This window comes from Gallus gallus, chromosome 13 (assembly GCF_016699485.2).
Source record: "Gallus gallus isolate bGalGal1 chromosome 13, bGalGal1.mat.broiler.GRCg7b, whole genome shotgun sequence".
NCBI classification, from domain to species: Eukaryota; Metazoa; Chordata; class Aves; order Galliformes; family Phasianidae; genus Gallus; species Gallus gallus.
In genome coordinates this window covers 10,450,061-10,463,013 of record NC_052544.1, presented here as the reverse complement: position 1 = coordinate 10,463,013, position 12,953 = coordinate 10,450,061, and the positions used below count along the sequence as shown (strand labels likewise).

General features: G+C 40.2%; 1 protein-coding gene across 10 annotated transcripts in view; it reads right to left on the bottom strand.

The window, feature by feature from the left end:
• EBF1 (EBF transcription factor 1) overlaps positions 1 to 12,953 on the bottom strand; it is a 263,422-nt gene that overhangs the window by 88,196 nt on the left and 162,273 nt on the right. For 6 of the 10 annotated variants that reach the window (NM_001397656.1, NM_204752.3, XM_015293734.4 and 3 more), the window contains exon 8: positions 4,974 to 5,115. In NM_001397656.1, coding sequence (NP_001384585.1) covers positions 4,974 to 5,115 — 142 coding nt within the window. The remainder of the gene's footprint in view (positions 1 to 4,973; positions 5,116 to 12,953) is intronic. The other 4 variants (NM_001397657.1, NM_001397659.1, NM_001397658.1 and 1 more) reach the window with 1 other exon arrangement.

Genomic DNA, 12,953 nt, shown 5'->3' with positions numbered 1-12,953 from the left:
AACATTACGGGATTCAAGGTTAAATCAAAATAGATCAGGAAAAAATTTTCTTTTTTAATGAGCTGAATAGAAAAAAATATATAGTCAACTTACAACACAGCAATTTTTTTTCTTTCAAATGTAAAAATTTAGGGCAAATTTTTACATGCGCCTCCTATATTATCTCGAATTGCCTGGGTGGGCAAGATTGGCAAGAAAAGCTCAACAAATGCCCCACTGCTGAGGAAAGGGTTCACCCAATGTACCCAGCTGAGGCACAGCAACTACTGCTCTTCATTAACTGCACATTTTGCACCTGCAGATAGCAAACAGTCTGAATCATTCATTACTACCATGAACTAAAACTACACAGTGAAAGCTTGGTGGCCTCATGTGCCATAATACATAGACCAAACAATGCAGCCATACACCATTATTTCCACAAGGCAAACACTAATAATGGCTTTGTTATATATTGATCTATTTCAGATAGACACAGATTTATATATATATTCCGTGCTAAAACAATGGCAGGACATTGCTTTAGAAATCACGGTTGCCTTTGCTTACATCAGCACAGGCTGGTATCACATCTCCTATTTTTTTTTCCTATTTCTACCTTGAATCTTTCCCCTTTTGCTGCTGCCGAGCTAACTCAGAGCCAAAGCACCAGCAAACCCCATCACACCCAGTTCTTCAGTGCTCTCCTACAGAGAAAGAGGAGGAAGGGGGAGGGAAAAAAAAAAAAAAAAGAAATCAAACTGTCCCTTTAAAATAACAAGCATTTAGGCTGCTTGTCAGTCATCTTCCTGACAAGGCCACTTGAATATATTCAGGAATATTTGCATAAATGCTCACAGCGAGTTCACTGTGGCAGCTAGCGCTAATGGTACATAAAGTAATTTAGTCACTTTTCTTAGGCATCCTGTCAGGGTGATAAGCACCCCCTTCTTTGCCTTGTTGCATATTAGATCATTAGATAATAAAGTGTTAGAGCATGCAAACTGACAGGGTCTCAGGGACTATCATTTTTCGAGGGCATTGCATTCTGCCAGCGAGGAAGAATAATAGAGAAACTGATGCTGCAATTGTCTTTACACTCTTGTAGAGTCATTGAAAGATTTGGGGGAAAAAGAATTTTTACTTTGTGGTGATAAGAGAGTTTTAACTGGAAACTTTGCAGACATCTGCAGTGGTGGACTTCATGCTGGTAAACTTGAAAAGGGTTACTGCAAACCCTGTCAGAATTGCCCCTTCCATAAGCTAGTCACTTAAATTGCATTGGAAAGGTTTTCCCTTTAAAACTGACACCCTGGAATGAACTACAAACTGAAACGTATTCTAATGGTTGGGGCCTGTTGGCTCTTCTCTATACATCTTACTATATGTGCACAATGTATAAAGGTCAACCACACTAGTCTTCTGGTTTACCATAAACATAAGACAAGTGAGGATCCAACTATTTGTGAATGAAAAAGTGATAATTACAAAAACCACAGATTGCTGTGGCTTACCCTATTTATACCACACGGAGATGTATGAAATAATTGGCCTGTGCCAGCTATTACTCTTGAAAGATATAGAGACATGCTACAAAAAGGAACCTTACTGCCTGGCAAGCAAGATATAAATAGAGATGTGTTGGATGTCCCAAAAATAATCCAGGCTACCTGCTAATGAAATGGTAAAAACCCGAGTGTGGAGATACCAGGCCCCTGAGTGGCTCAGCAAATAAAACTTTCTTTCTAGACATTTGGCATCCAAAGTCTTTTTTTGGTATCACATAAAGTGCAACTCCGTATTTAAGAGCAGTATGTCCCACTACAGCTTTGTAAGCAAAAGCACACTGGGTATCACCTACCAAAGCAGGCAGCCAGCACACTTTCATACATTCTCTCTCCCCTTTCCTAGTCTCAGTCCTCTTGAAGTCAGGCATTCATCACTCTTGTGATCAGATATTTGATTTAAAGAGTCAAATATCTAGAAAAGCACTCATTTGGTCAAGGACATACCAGAGTTAAACACCAGCATTTCAAAACCTACAATCAGAAGTTGCTCAGCGGAGCAGCAAAGCAGAGACAAACAAGCCACGACTCTGGTAGTTTCCAGTTCACCATTTACAAATGCTGTTCAGGGCAATCTGCCCTCCCCTGAGGGAGGCAGGAAACTGGAAAGAGCAAAGACAAACAAGCTGTCTTTTCTACTTACACTCGAAGATATTATTCAAGATAAAAATTCCAAAACTCAGGGGATAAGAATACACTTAGTGACTCAAAGAAAAACTAAGAATTTATTTCGGTGGAGGAAACTCTCATCTGTTCCAACAGGTCTAAAGTTCTTGGTGGTTGCCCAAAATTCAACACCATTAAGCCCAGTTGAGACTTTTCCCACTTTTTCTCATTCAGTTAAGTGTTTTAGACATTCAGTACTGACATTTAAAACAGTTACTGGATTATTTTTTTTTTTTATTTTTTTTCATCTCTTGGACACAAACATGCATAGAATTCCTGGAGAGCTGGATTGAAGGATTTAGTTTAAAACGAAAGGCTCCACCAAGCCTTTGGGGAAAGTGTAATTTTGTAGGATGAAGGTTGCATTCAAAAGTAAGAATTTATTAGTGGTGGCTTTATGAGGTTGCTTGAGAGGTGCCTGAGAAACTAGATTAGAAAAATCACCTTTCCCAAAATGTACATATGGAGATAGTTTGCAGATGTTGGCTTTTAATAGTAGCACGGTATCCAGAGTTTGTGTAACTATGCAAGCAGAGTATCACTTTTTTTTTTTTTTTCTTTTCCCTTCTTTTTTTTGCTAGTAGAATCCTTCAGGTAGATAGGAATGGGAAGGAGAGAGAGGTAAGTTGGGATTTTATTACACCATGCATAGAAACACAAACATTCACAAGTATGAGAAAGTAAGTATTGTGCTGGCCAAAAGCATTCACTGAGAAGACTGCAAGGGGGAAAAAAGATTGCCACTCTAGGAGGAATAAGTGAAAAATAAGAGGTTTTTGAAAGACTAGACTCAATGGAAGGATTACAAAGTTGAATGCAGCAAAGTTTCTTTTCATAATGTTCTGCCTCCTGCTAATTAATAAAGACAGAGTTCGAACATTCTTTGCAAAAATTCAGCACAAATTATGACAGTGGTTTGTTTATTAAATTAGGTTGTTGGCAGGATGAAAAAAAATTCTATAACATGAATTATAGCTGAAAATGGCTCATAGCCTACATAAAAAGTTAGAGCTAAATAAATACAGATGTAAGTTATGTTTATATAATGAGAAACGCTGCTGAGCTAAGAATTTTAGGTTGGTAAGTGTGAATTACAGACCTGATTCTGCAAACACTTATCAATACCCTCAACTTTACTGACACAAGAAGCCTCATTGATCCCAACAGGACCATATGTGCATATAATCTTAAATATATGCATAAGTACTTGCAGGACTGATGCTTGAAAGCATGAACAGAATAGAAAGCTATTTCCACAGGAATCAACTGAGTAGTAGAAACTCTCACATTTACCCATTTCTTGCTATTAATAATTTCTTTTAACATGTCTAGTGAATGTTTCTCTGAGTGGCATTCACTTTCCTGGAGAAAATTTTATCTGCTTTCTTCAAACTCTGAAAAAATCTATTTAATTATTCATCAGATCCTTGGCAAATATTTGTGGAACAAACCAGCATAAAAGGACCAGTGCCTTCTACACTCAACATCAATAGAAACCCCCATCTCCTAGAGGGCGCAAGAACCTATTGAATTAGGATTACAAACAGCTTTGAAGACAAAGAAACATTCTACCAAGCTGGAACACGGGGAAGGGAGTGAAATGCCCTTTGGTTTTAGTGTCTCTTGTTTGTCTGGTTGGGGGGGGGAGTTTTGGTTTGAGGGGTTTGTTTTTTGGGGGGTGGAGAGTTGTTTGGGTTTTTTGTTGTTGCATTGTTTTTGTGTGTGCGTGTTTTTGGTGTTTATTTTTGTTTGTTTTCCAGCAGCAGTCATCAACTTTCAGAACAAAGAGCAAAATATAATGTTAATCAAATCCATATTTTTCAAAGAGCATTCACACTCAACAGCTCCCATTTTAAGCACCTACAGTAAGCAGCAGATATTACCTTCCAGGATCAGTTGATCTTATGGAAAAGATTACAGGTTGCCAGGCTGCTTCCAGCCAAACTGCCCCTTTCCACCCTTGCTGGTGCTCACTATGCTTTCAGAAAAGCCAGCCAAATTGCCTTGCGCCACTTCTCCTTCAACTTTTTCAGCAAAACAAGCCAGATTGGCAACGAGTTATTGTTGAAACTATTTAAGACAGATGAACTTCAGATTGAAGGAGGTTAAGGAGCAATCAGACTATCATCTTGGCTGGCATGTCTATGGTGGAGAATAGCCTCCAGCACAGAGGAGGGACCAGCAGTTGTGGCATGCAGGGAACAAGAACTATCTCAGCTGGCACAGCTAGAGCCAGGAGAGAACATTCATCCATGGCTTCAGTAAGCATATGGCCTTCCAAAAGGGCTCTGCTTTCATTTACAACAATTCGAAGGAACAACTGGATCTCCTAAAGAATTCTGCAGTCTATAGGAATGAGTAATCCAATCCCAAATTTGGGTGCTGAGCACTTCAGAAAATATGTAACATCCATTGTATGCACAGTCAAAAACCAAACCAATTCGGAACAGGTCAGTTTTGGTTGCTGAATAGACACAACTCCCTCTCCAAAAAAATTAGCCACACTTCACTAACACATGGAACAGATTCTGCACCCATGTTTGCCTATCAGCTTATCACTTCATTTTGTGCTGACCTACTTGAAAAATTCCAATTTTGGTCTGGAGAACCATCTTTTTAAAGCAGAGGCCAGTCTCTTTAAGGTATCCCAATCCCAAAGGCATTGATCATAACACGACAACTTGAAACCAGCAGTCAGAGACAGAAACCAAATAAATCCACATTTAAAGTAGCAATGCCAACCAATGAAAATGATATGCCTACCATGTTCCAGATAAGAAGGCGTACCTTCCGAAGGATCGAGTCTTCGAGCTCTCCGCCCATGCTTGGAATTGTTGTGCACAAACATATTGTCCGACACTGCCAACACATGGCCATCAACATTGACTGTTGTAGACACCACAACCTGCAAGCACAAGAGTAAAATGGAGGAACATTTTGATGTATATGTATGTTTTTTAAGAAGCACAGAGTGTAATAAACTCAGTTAAATAAATAACAGCTGGGAGCTGTAGAAAATTGCATAGCTATTTCACATAATAACTGGTGCTTATGCTGTACAAATCTAACAAGAGACACTATTGATGAGTGGGTCTTTGGCATCGAAAGCTTTTGATGCAGTTTTAAGTCAAATTGCAGAGTTTGTAGCTGAATGGCAGACAGCGCACTGTTAACTATCATTTTAACAAGAGGATCTTTATTAAGTATTTTTCCTGCATGTACAAGGGCAGCAGTGTTTCACCTTAAATTATCCTTCAGTTTCCATGCCGAAGTAGATAGAGCTGTTGACACTGCAAATGAGAATCAATTCAGAATAAAAGAAAACAAAAGTGCATTTTGTGAAGTTGCAATTAGAGTTGCCGCATTCCTCCCCAGACAAACCTGCACTCTCACTCCTCAGTAGAGTTACCACAGGTTGCTGGACTGGCCCAAATTTCTCCTGAGCTCTATCTCATTGAGTACACATAGGTGTGTTTGTATATGCATGCACGCTTGACAGTGGGGACTTGATCTGGGGAACACAACCCTATTCATCCAGTGCTAGTATTATTTGTATTCACCAACTTATCTCCATGTCAACACCTTGGTTTGAGGCGAGGGGAAGGAGGTGGAGGGGCACTACCCTGGAAGCAGATTCCAATGCATCTGTTCCATGGGGTGGCCCAGGGCGGGAAAGGAGCTGCACTGGAGGGGAGAAAAAGGTTAAGTGTTGGGACCAGAGTTAGGAGACCCAGCTGCTCAGAGGGACCTCTCAACCTTGAGGCTCAGAAGACACCATCCAAGCGGAAATCCCCGTTCGTTTTCAGGGCACCTGAGCCACAAACTCTACTGGAGGAAACCAGGGGGTGGACAGGGCGAGATCCAGGCTGAGCCATCAGCTCACCACCCTGGGTCTCCATCCACCATATTCCAGCTGTGCAACATCACAGCCTTGGCTTTCATTAAGCTGCCCCTTCCAACACCTTTCCCCCCAAAAAAAAACTATCATTTCCAGGGCTTTACTCCAGCCAACACTTTGGCCTTCAGCTGGCTTCCAGTTTGCCAGGAGCATGCGCTGCCTTCAAGAACTTCCACTAAAACAATAAGAAGAAATGACCTACACTTCTCCTTACATTAAGCAGGGAAAGGGATTAAAAACTGAAACCCACAGAGATATGTTTATTCATGCGACCTCTTACAACCAAATATAATAATTGTCTGTTAATTGCAGTTTCAGCTCCCACCTCATGCTTCGACATGTGAAACAGCAATCAGCAGCTCCTGTTTAATCCACCTATTATGTTGACTAATTAACTTTGCTCGACAGTTTATTTCTTCCTCCATTATCAGCTCCTGTCAGCCGCAAGCACACTGCCGCAAAGGGGGACCTCAGCCCTTTTGATTGATCACCGATAGATTGACATGCAGATTAATTTAATTAGAATCACCTCACTTGAGAAATGAAAGACAATGGCAAGGGGGCTAATAGATCTGCTCTTATAATGAGGCAAGCCTCCAGAGCCACGGCAGAGGATTTCTGATTTATTTTGCTGAATTCCCCAGTCGCTCTGAAAGGCTCTTGCTTTAATTGTTCTTGGTTTTGAGAGGCTTTAGCCTCTGAAGAGGTGAAATGCTTTACAAAGATTGGCAAACATTGCTTCAACTCTCTCAGGAAGCTGCTGCCTCTCAAAGTTGGTCAAATGGGGACACTTAAGGGATCGCTTACAACAATTCAATTTCATCACTTGAATTGGATTAAAAAATTTTAGAGAAAAAATTTTCCACCTATTACTGACCACCTATAAAACACATAAGAATATAAAATAAGCATAAGTTGCTAAGCTGGCGATAGGCAATTCCAAAGTTTTATCTTTAAAAAGAGAAATACAAAAGAGAATATTTTACATCTAAAGGATCTCAAAACTGTCCCTCAGAATGGCATTCCAGGCAATAGATTTTGTGTGTGTTTTAAGTGAAAGATATTAAAATACCAAATAAATGATTCAAGAGCTCTTACAGATGGAAATTTGGGGAAGAGAAAGCACCAAACACAGTAGGCACAGTAAGTAAGTTCTTCTCAAATCAAACTAGAGGGGAAAAAAAAATGGCAAAAAAAAAAAGCCCTATATATAAAATTCCAAAAAGGATTTCAAAAGTAATTTATTCTTTGCATTCCTGAGGGATAGAATAAAGTTTATGACATTTTCAATAAAATATGATCTTATAGTAAGTGGCTGAGGGTTTGCGATCTTATTTGTGCACTTGCAACCATTGTCAGTTCTTTGCAACTGGGATTTGGAGCCAAATCCTTAGCTGGCATTGCTTGTCATAGCTCCATGATTTATACCAATCCCTTATCTTCTTCTAGGAGTCTACTAAGGTGCATATGAAAACAGATACTATTGCAACCGATAATAATGACCACAATCTGAAATACAGCCTCCATTACAAAAAAAAAACCATATAGGAACATGCATATTTCACACTGAAACTGATCAATCCTGTGCTGAAACCCAAACTTCTGAACGTTTTGAGAAATGAGGACGCTAACAGTTCAAGAACAATAACAGCAAGGCAGGTCCCAAACCTTTGAAAGACGTGTATGTAAGTAGCTGTCTCTATCCATGTACCTTCCCAGGGAAGAACTAAGGGAAATAATTTGCAAGGTCAATTTTATGGGGACTAAAGCTCCATTCAGTTTTTCCCCCCCAGGTTTCTGAAATTGTTGATGCAACAGATTTTGAATTACTTAACAGTGCCTCCCTACCTAACCCCTGGACAGAGTTTGATTTACTATGAAGAGACCACATTGGTGTGGTTCTTCAGTGTCGTTAGCAGAAGAAACTATAAAAGGAATCCCCAAGAGAAACTGTTTCCAGTCTCAGGAAATGCAGAAAAAAACACAGTGGTTATTCTTATGTGTCTGAAGAAAAAAAAAAAATACTGCACCTGTAAGAAACAGCAAATACTTTAATGCTTAAAACACAAAATCTCATTAATACAAGAATACTGAGCATACAGTGCACTAACCAAATATTAATACCTCTAATTAGTAACAGGGAAAAAATATAGCTTGAATATTGTGTGCTGCAGTTACATCCTTGGACTGCTACAGAGCACTTACATACTTACAAGTTCTACTCATATTTTTTAATCTAAAAAAATACTACACTCTCCTCATTTTGATTTTGAAACGACTGGGACATGTTCAAGTCAAAGCACATGCTAAACCTAATTCGTGGAGAAATCATAAAATCAGGGGGAGGGGAGAGCCAAAGTAGATGTGGAATGGCCACTGAGGCATCCTAAAACACAGACCATAGCAAGAGGGAAAGGCACACTACAGTTTAATAAATGATTAATGAGGTGCTGACACATTAATGTAAGCACAGGGACAACCAGGCCTGCCAAATCTCAAACCTTTCCAAATTTTGTCAACAAAACACAGTTTTAATTTGGGACAGGCAAACACGGAAAACGATTTTGAGCTTTAGCTTCAGCCCTTCATAGATTTTGAATTTAAATCCTGTATCAACACAAGGGGAGACAGGGGTATGAAAGAAACACATTGGTTTATAACTTTGTTCAATGAAGTTGGCACTATCAACGGCATTAACGTATCACGGCTCTGTGAATTATTCTGCCTGCCATTAAATAGTCCAGTTGTGAATGCTTTGGAGCTTAGTTTAAAAAAATATTCTGAGATCAGGAGCCTGTAGATCAAGCTATTTATCCACGTTTAGCACTCAGCCTGTTTATTTGTTATGGTACCTCACCTAATATATCAAAATTAAGCATTGCATGACTCCTCATTTTTAACCACAGCCCATTAAGCTTCACTAACTGATTAAGACATAGCATGTTCCTTGTGCTTTCAATTTTCTCCAGTGTATGTTGAGGGCTCTGATATTTTTGTGATGTCCCCAACATCCAGTGGCAAAGGCAGAGAAAATTTGATTAAGATGATTTCCAGATTCAAAGCGTGTCATTAGTGTAAAACCTGTAACTCGTGCATTTTCTGCTCTCCTGAAACCTATGCAGAAATGGCTTGAGCAATGCGTCTTTATTTTCATCATCACTTGGTGACCTCTTCCTACAGTATCTTCTGTATCCTAATAACTAGAAATTTCTCTCAATTTAACAAGACACTTAAAAACGTGCCTAACTTAAAGCACATAAGTACAATATGTTCAGTCATTTTGCTCACGTGCACGAGGCCACGCCAGGCACTTAATTACCTTGTTGAATTGGGCCACAGCTCTTACTGCTATTTTCCAGTCTTTTTTTTTTTTTTTTTTTTTTTTTGCCTTTCCCTTCTCTAGGGATGGAGCCTTGCATGTCCAAATTCCATTATCTGGGATTCATGAAGCATCATCTCTGTCTCTTATGCAAATTTGCAATAAGACACAAGTGGCTTCAATTCAAACATGAGTGGCAGCATCCCATTGAGGCAAACTAGCAGCCTAGGCTGAGGAAGAGGTTGTGGTAACAGCACTGAACAGCACGGCAATTTCTGAGCGACTTTCAAGGTTTTCATAATAAACGAATGTTCAGGGTTTTATGCAGTGACTCAGTCTGAAAAGTTTTCTCTAAATTATAACTTGACATGTGTCAGTTTGCAAGCAGCTGTGCTAAAACAAGAACAACAAGATAACTGGGGCACTTGGGTTTCATTAATTACAATAACATACGAAACTGTTTAGGTTATATGAATGAGTTTTCAGAGTTGAAAAACAAAATCCAGGCAGAGTTTACCCATGATACCACCTACTTATTACTACCACCGATTGGAGCTCTACAGCCCATCCCACCAAAACCAACAGCTTATTGTGACAAAGAATGCAAAAACAGACTGAGCATCTGCTCCACAGGGTTTTTAGAATAATAAAGACAAGGTTGGACTAAGGGGAAAATAAGTGGTGTTGCCAAATGTTTTGTGCAATTGGGCTGATGAAACACAGAGATGAAGTAATTTTCTTGAGAACAAGGCGGGAGTCTGTACCATAGTTGAACACTCAACTGAACTGCCTCGAGTCCCTGCATGGACAGCATTTGATTTTTCCTGTCTTCTGCTAAAAGAGACAGAGCTATTACAACCATGGCCAGCACCACTCCAGCACACAATCCTGGTGATACTTGACACTGCTGATATGCAGCACCCAGTCATCACATGCTTGAGCATCTCAGACGTGTAGGGAAATGCACCTCTTTCCAGGCCCATACCTGCTTTTCTGCTGAGCTTACCCCACTAGTTCAGGAATACAACGTTTGGGATAAAACTTCTGAATTAATTTCTATACATGTATGAATATTCACATGCAGGTCTTCTGAACCAATGCATACTCTACCTATCCCCTACACTTTCTTAACCCATCTTAGATCATAGTAGAATCAGACAATTCCCTGTTGCATGAAATCTATTAGGAAGGAAAATTTTCAGTACAAACTGCCCTTATATGGTACAAAACTCATGCCCGTGGCCTTCACTGTTTCCCCCACCAAAACCACAAGTTCTGTTATAACCACTCCCAGCAACTTTGGGAGGCAGATAACTGATATCATGCCAAAAAGTGGACAAGCTCCCAGGCAGCTTGACAGTCCAGCACAGAAGGTGGAACAAAGTAAAGGAAGAGAAAATCTTTTCTGTGAAAAGGGTATGCTGCTATTCAAAAAGGATTTGGAAATCTTTTTAAGCAGATCTTAGACATAGCTATAAGACAGACTTTTAAAGTCACTGGGAATATCTCAGTGGCATAAAGGAGCTGATGACAAACCCTCTACTCACTTCACTGGGACCTGGATTTCATCTGGTTCCTATACAACACCATCTTAAATATCTAGGTGCATCATGTTATCGAGATACTATGTGCATTCTTGGTCCTTTTCATGCCAAGAAATAAAAAATGGAGACTGGGTTCAGTATTCTGACTATTTTAAGAAGTCTACTGCAAAAAGAACAAATTCAAGATTAAAAAAGAAAAACAAAGAAACAACAACAAAAAAAAACAATCAACAACAGAACACAAGAGCAGCTATAGTAAAACAATATGCCTGGGCACTTAGCAGCATGCTACAAGCTTCAATACCACCCTGTATTACAGTATAAGCAGTTCGCTCTGCTGAAAGTGATTAATTTCTTGAAAATGCTAAGGTCACACTAATTGACATGACCTGTGTAATTAAGCAGTCTCTGTTTACACACGGAAAGCTCAACTGCTGTGAAGCTGGGTTGGTATGACAGAATGTCTTTACAAGTCAAGAGATCAACAACCTTTCCTATGTCCTACCTATTCGCCGACACAGGCTCCTGATTGCTGTTCTGAGAGAACACACAAAGGCATTACCATATGAAAATCAGCCTCTAGCCTGGGTGAGCACAAACCCAGCAGAGTGTACATGTTGTGAAGCAAGTACTGACAGGCCCCAGGGGTGACTGCTTGGCCTGAAGCCCCATGCTGGTGAGTCCTTTTTCCACTTTCTCCTTCACTGATAATGCCCTCTCAAATCACCGGAGCAGTGTGACGGAGGGAAGAACACCGGATGAGAAGCTAACAGCTCTGCCACGCTAATGCTAGCTTTCATTCTGATTAATTTAATCCCTGTTGCCACATCTATTCACTACTGCACATCTATCCTTGTAAGAGCAAATACCACCCTTCTACCTTCCACTGCTGTTGCAATTAAATAGTTTAGGAAAAGACATACGTTCTACACGTAAATAACATTGTCATTCACGAAGCATTTAGCACTCTCAGTTAAGTGCTACAATGCCACGAAGAAGCAAACAAACACTGTGAACTACAGCAGAAAGTCACAGTCATCTTACGGAGTTTTCTTCCTCCAGAGGTCCATACAGTCTATAGGACAAACCTCCTGTTACTTCCTCAGCCCCCTGAGGCAAATTCCCACTGAAAGACTATCATATTTTCTCCCCATCCTTCATTTACTCATTCCATCAAAAGAGAAGGTCCTTTGGCTCTCTACCCCGTATCTTAATTCAGCCCCCACTCAGGTAAATGACCACCGGCACAGCCAAAGGATCGTGTCTACATTAACGGGTTTGGAACAACCTCTTTGCAGTGGTGTCACCTCACCGTCCTCTCCTGTCAGCTCAGAGAAAGGCAAGCACAGACCATCTTCCCAAGGGATACTTATGTTCTTAGTTCCAAAAGTAGTCATGGAGGTAGGGGTGGCATACAGAAACATCGCGGGCCTTTTAAATTGTGTGGATACCATAGCTCCTGAGCCCCCTACCGCATGCTGAGACACTGGGGAAAGATCAGTCCAAAGCATCCCCTCCCAAGAGGGGATGGACTATCATCATATTAATGCACATTTAAGAGTCTTCAATGCTGAAGAAGAATAAATCCTGAAGCGTAACCAGAGCCATGAACCTGATTTTGCTACTGAATTACTCTTATCGCTTCCTCTGCCTCTTCCAACAGACACGGCGCTCACTTTGTTTGGTATGTTTACATGAAGGCAAACAGTTTCCCAGGCAGAACAGAGAACCCCAAAGCCAGGTTGTCATGTGACCAAAAACAATAGTGAGATCATTTTGATTTCTCTTTTCATAGATTCATTTCCCACTGAGATAATTTTATCATCAAGAATGTTCTTGTCCAGAAGAAAAAAAGAAAGAAATCCCAAATACCTCCACCCAACTCTGCAGTGACAAGTGGTCCTTCAGGCAATATTCTGTGACCTTATATTTTTAGCATTTCCTAATGAATTACTAGGCTAGCTTAGGTTAGCTGCTGAATT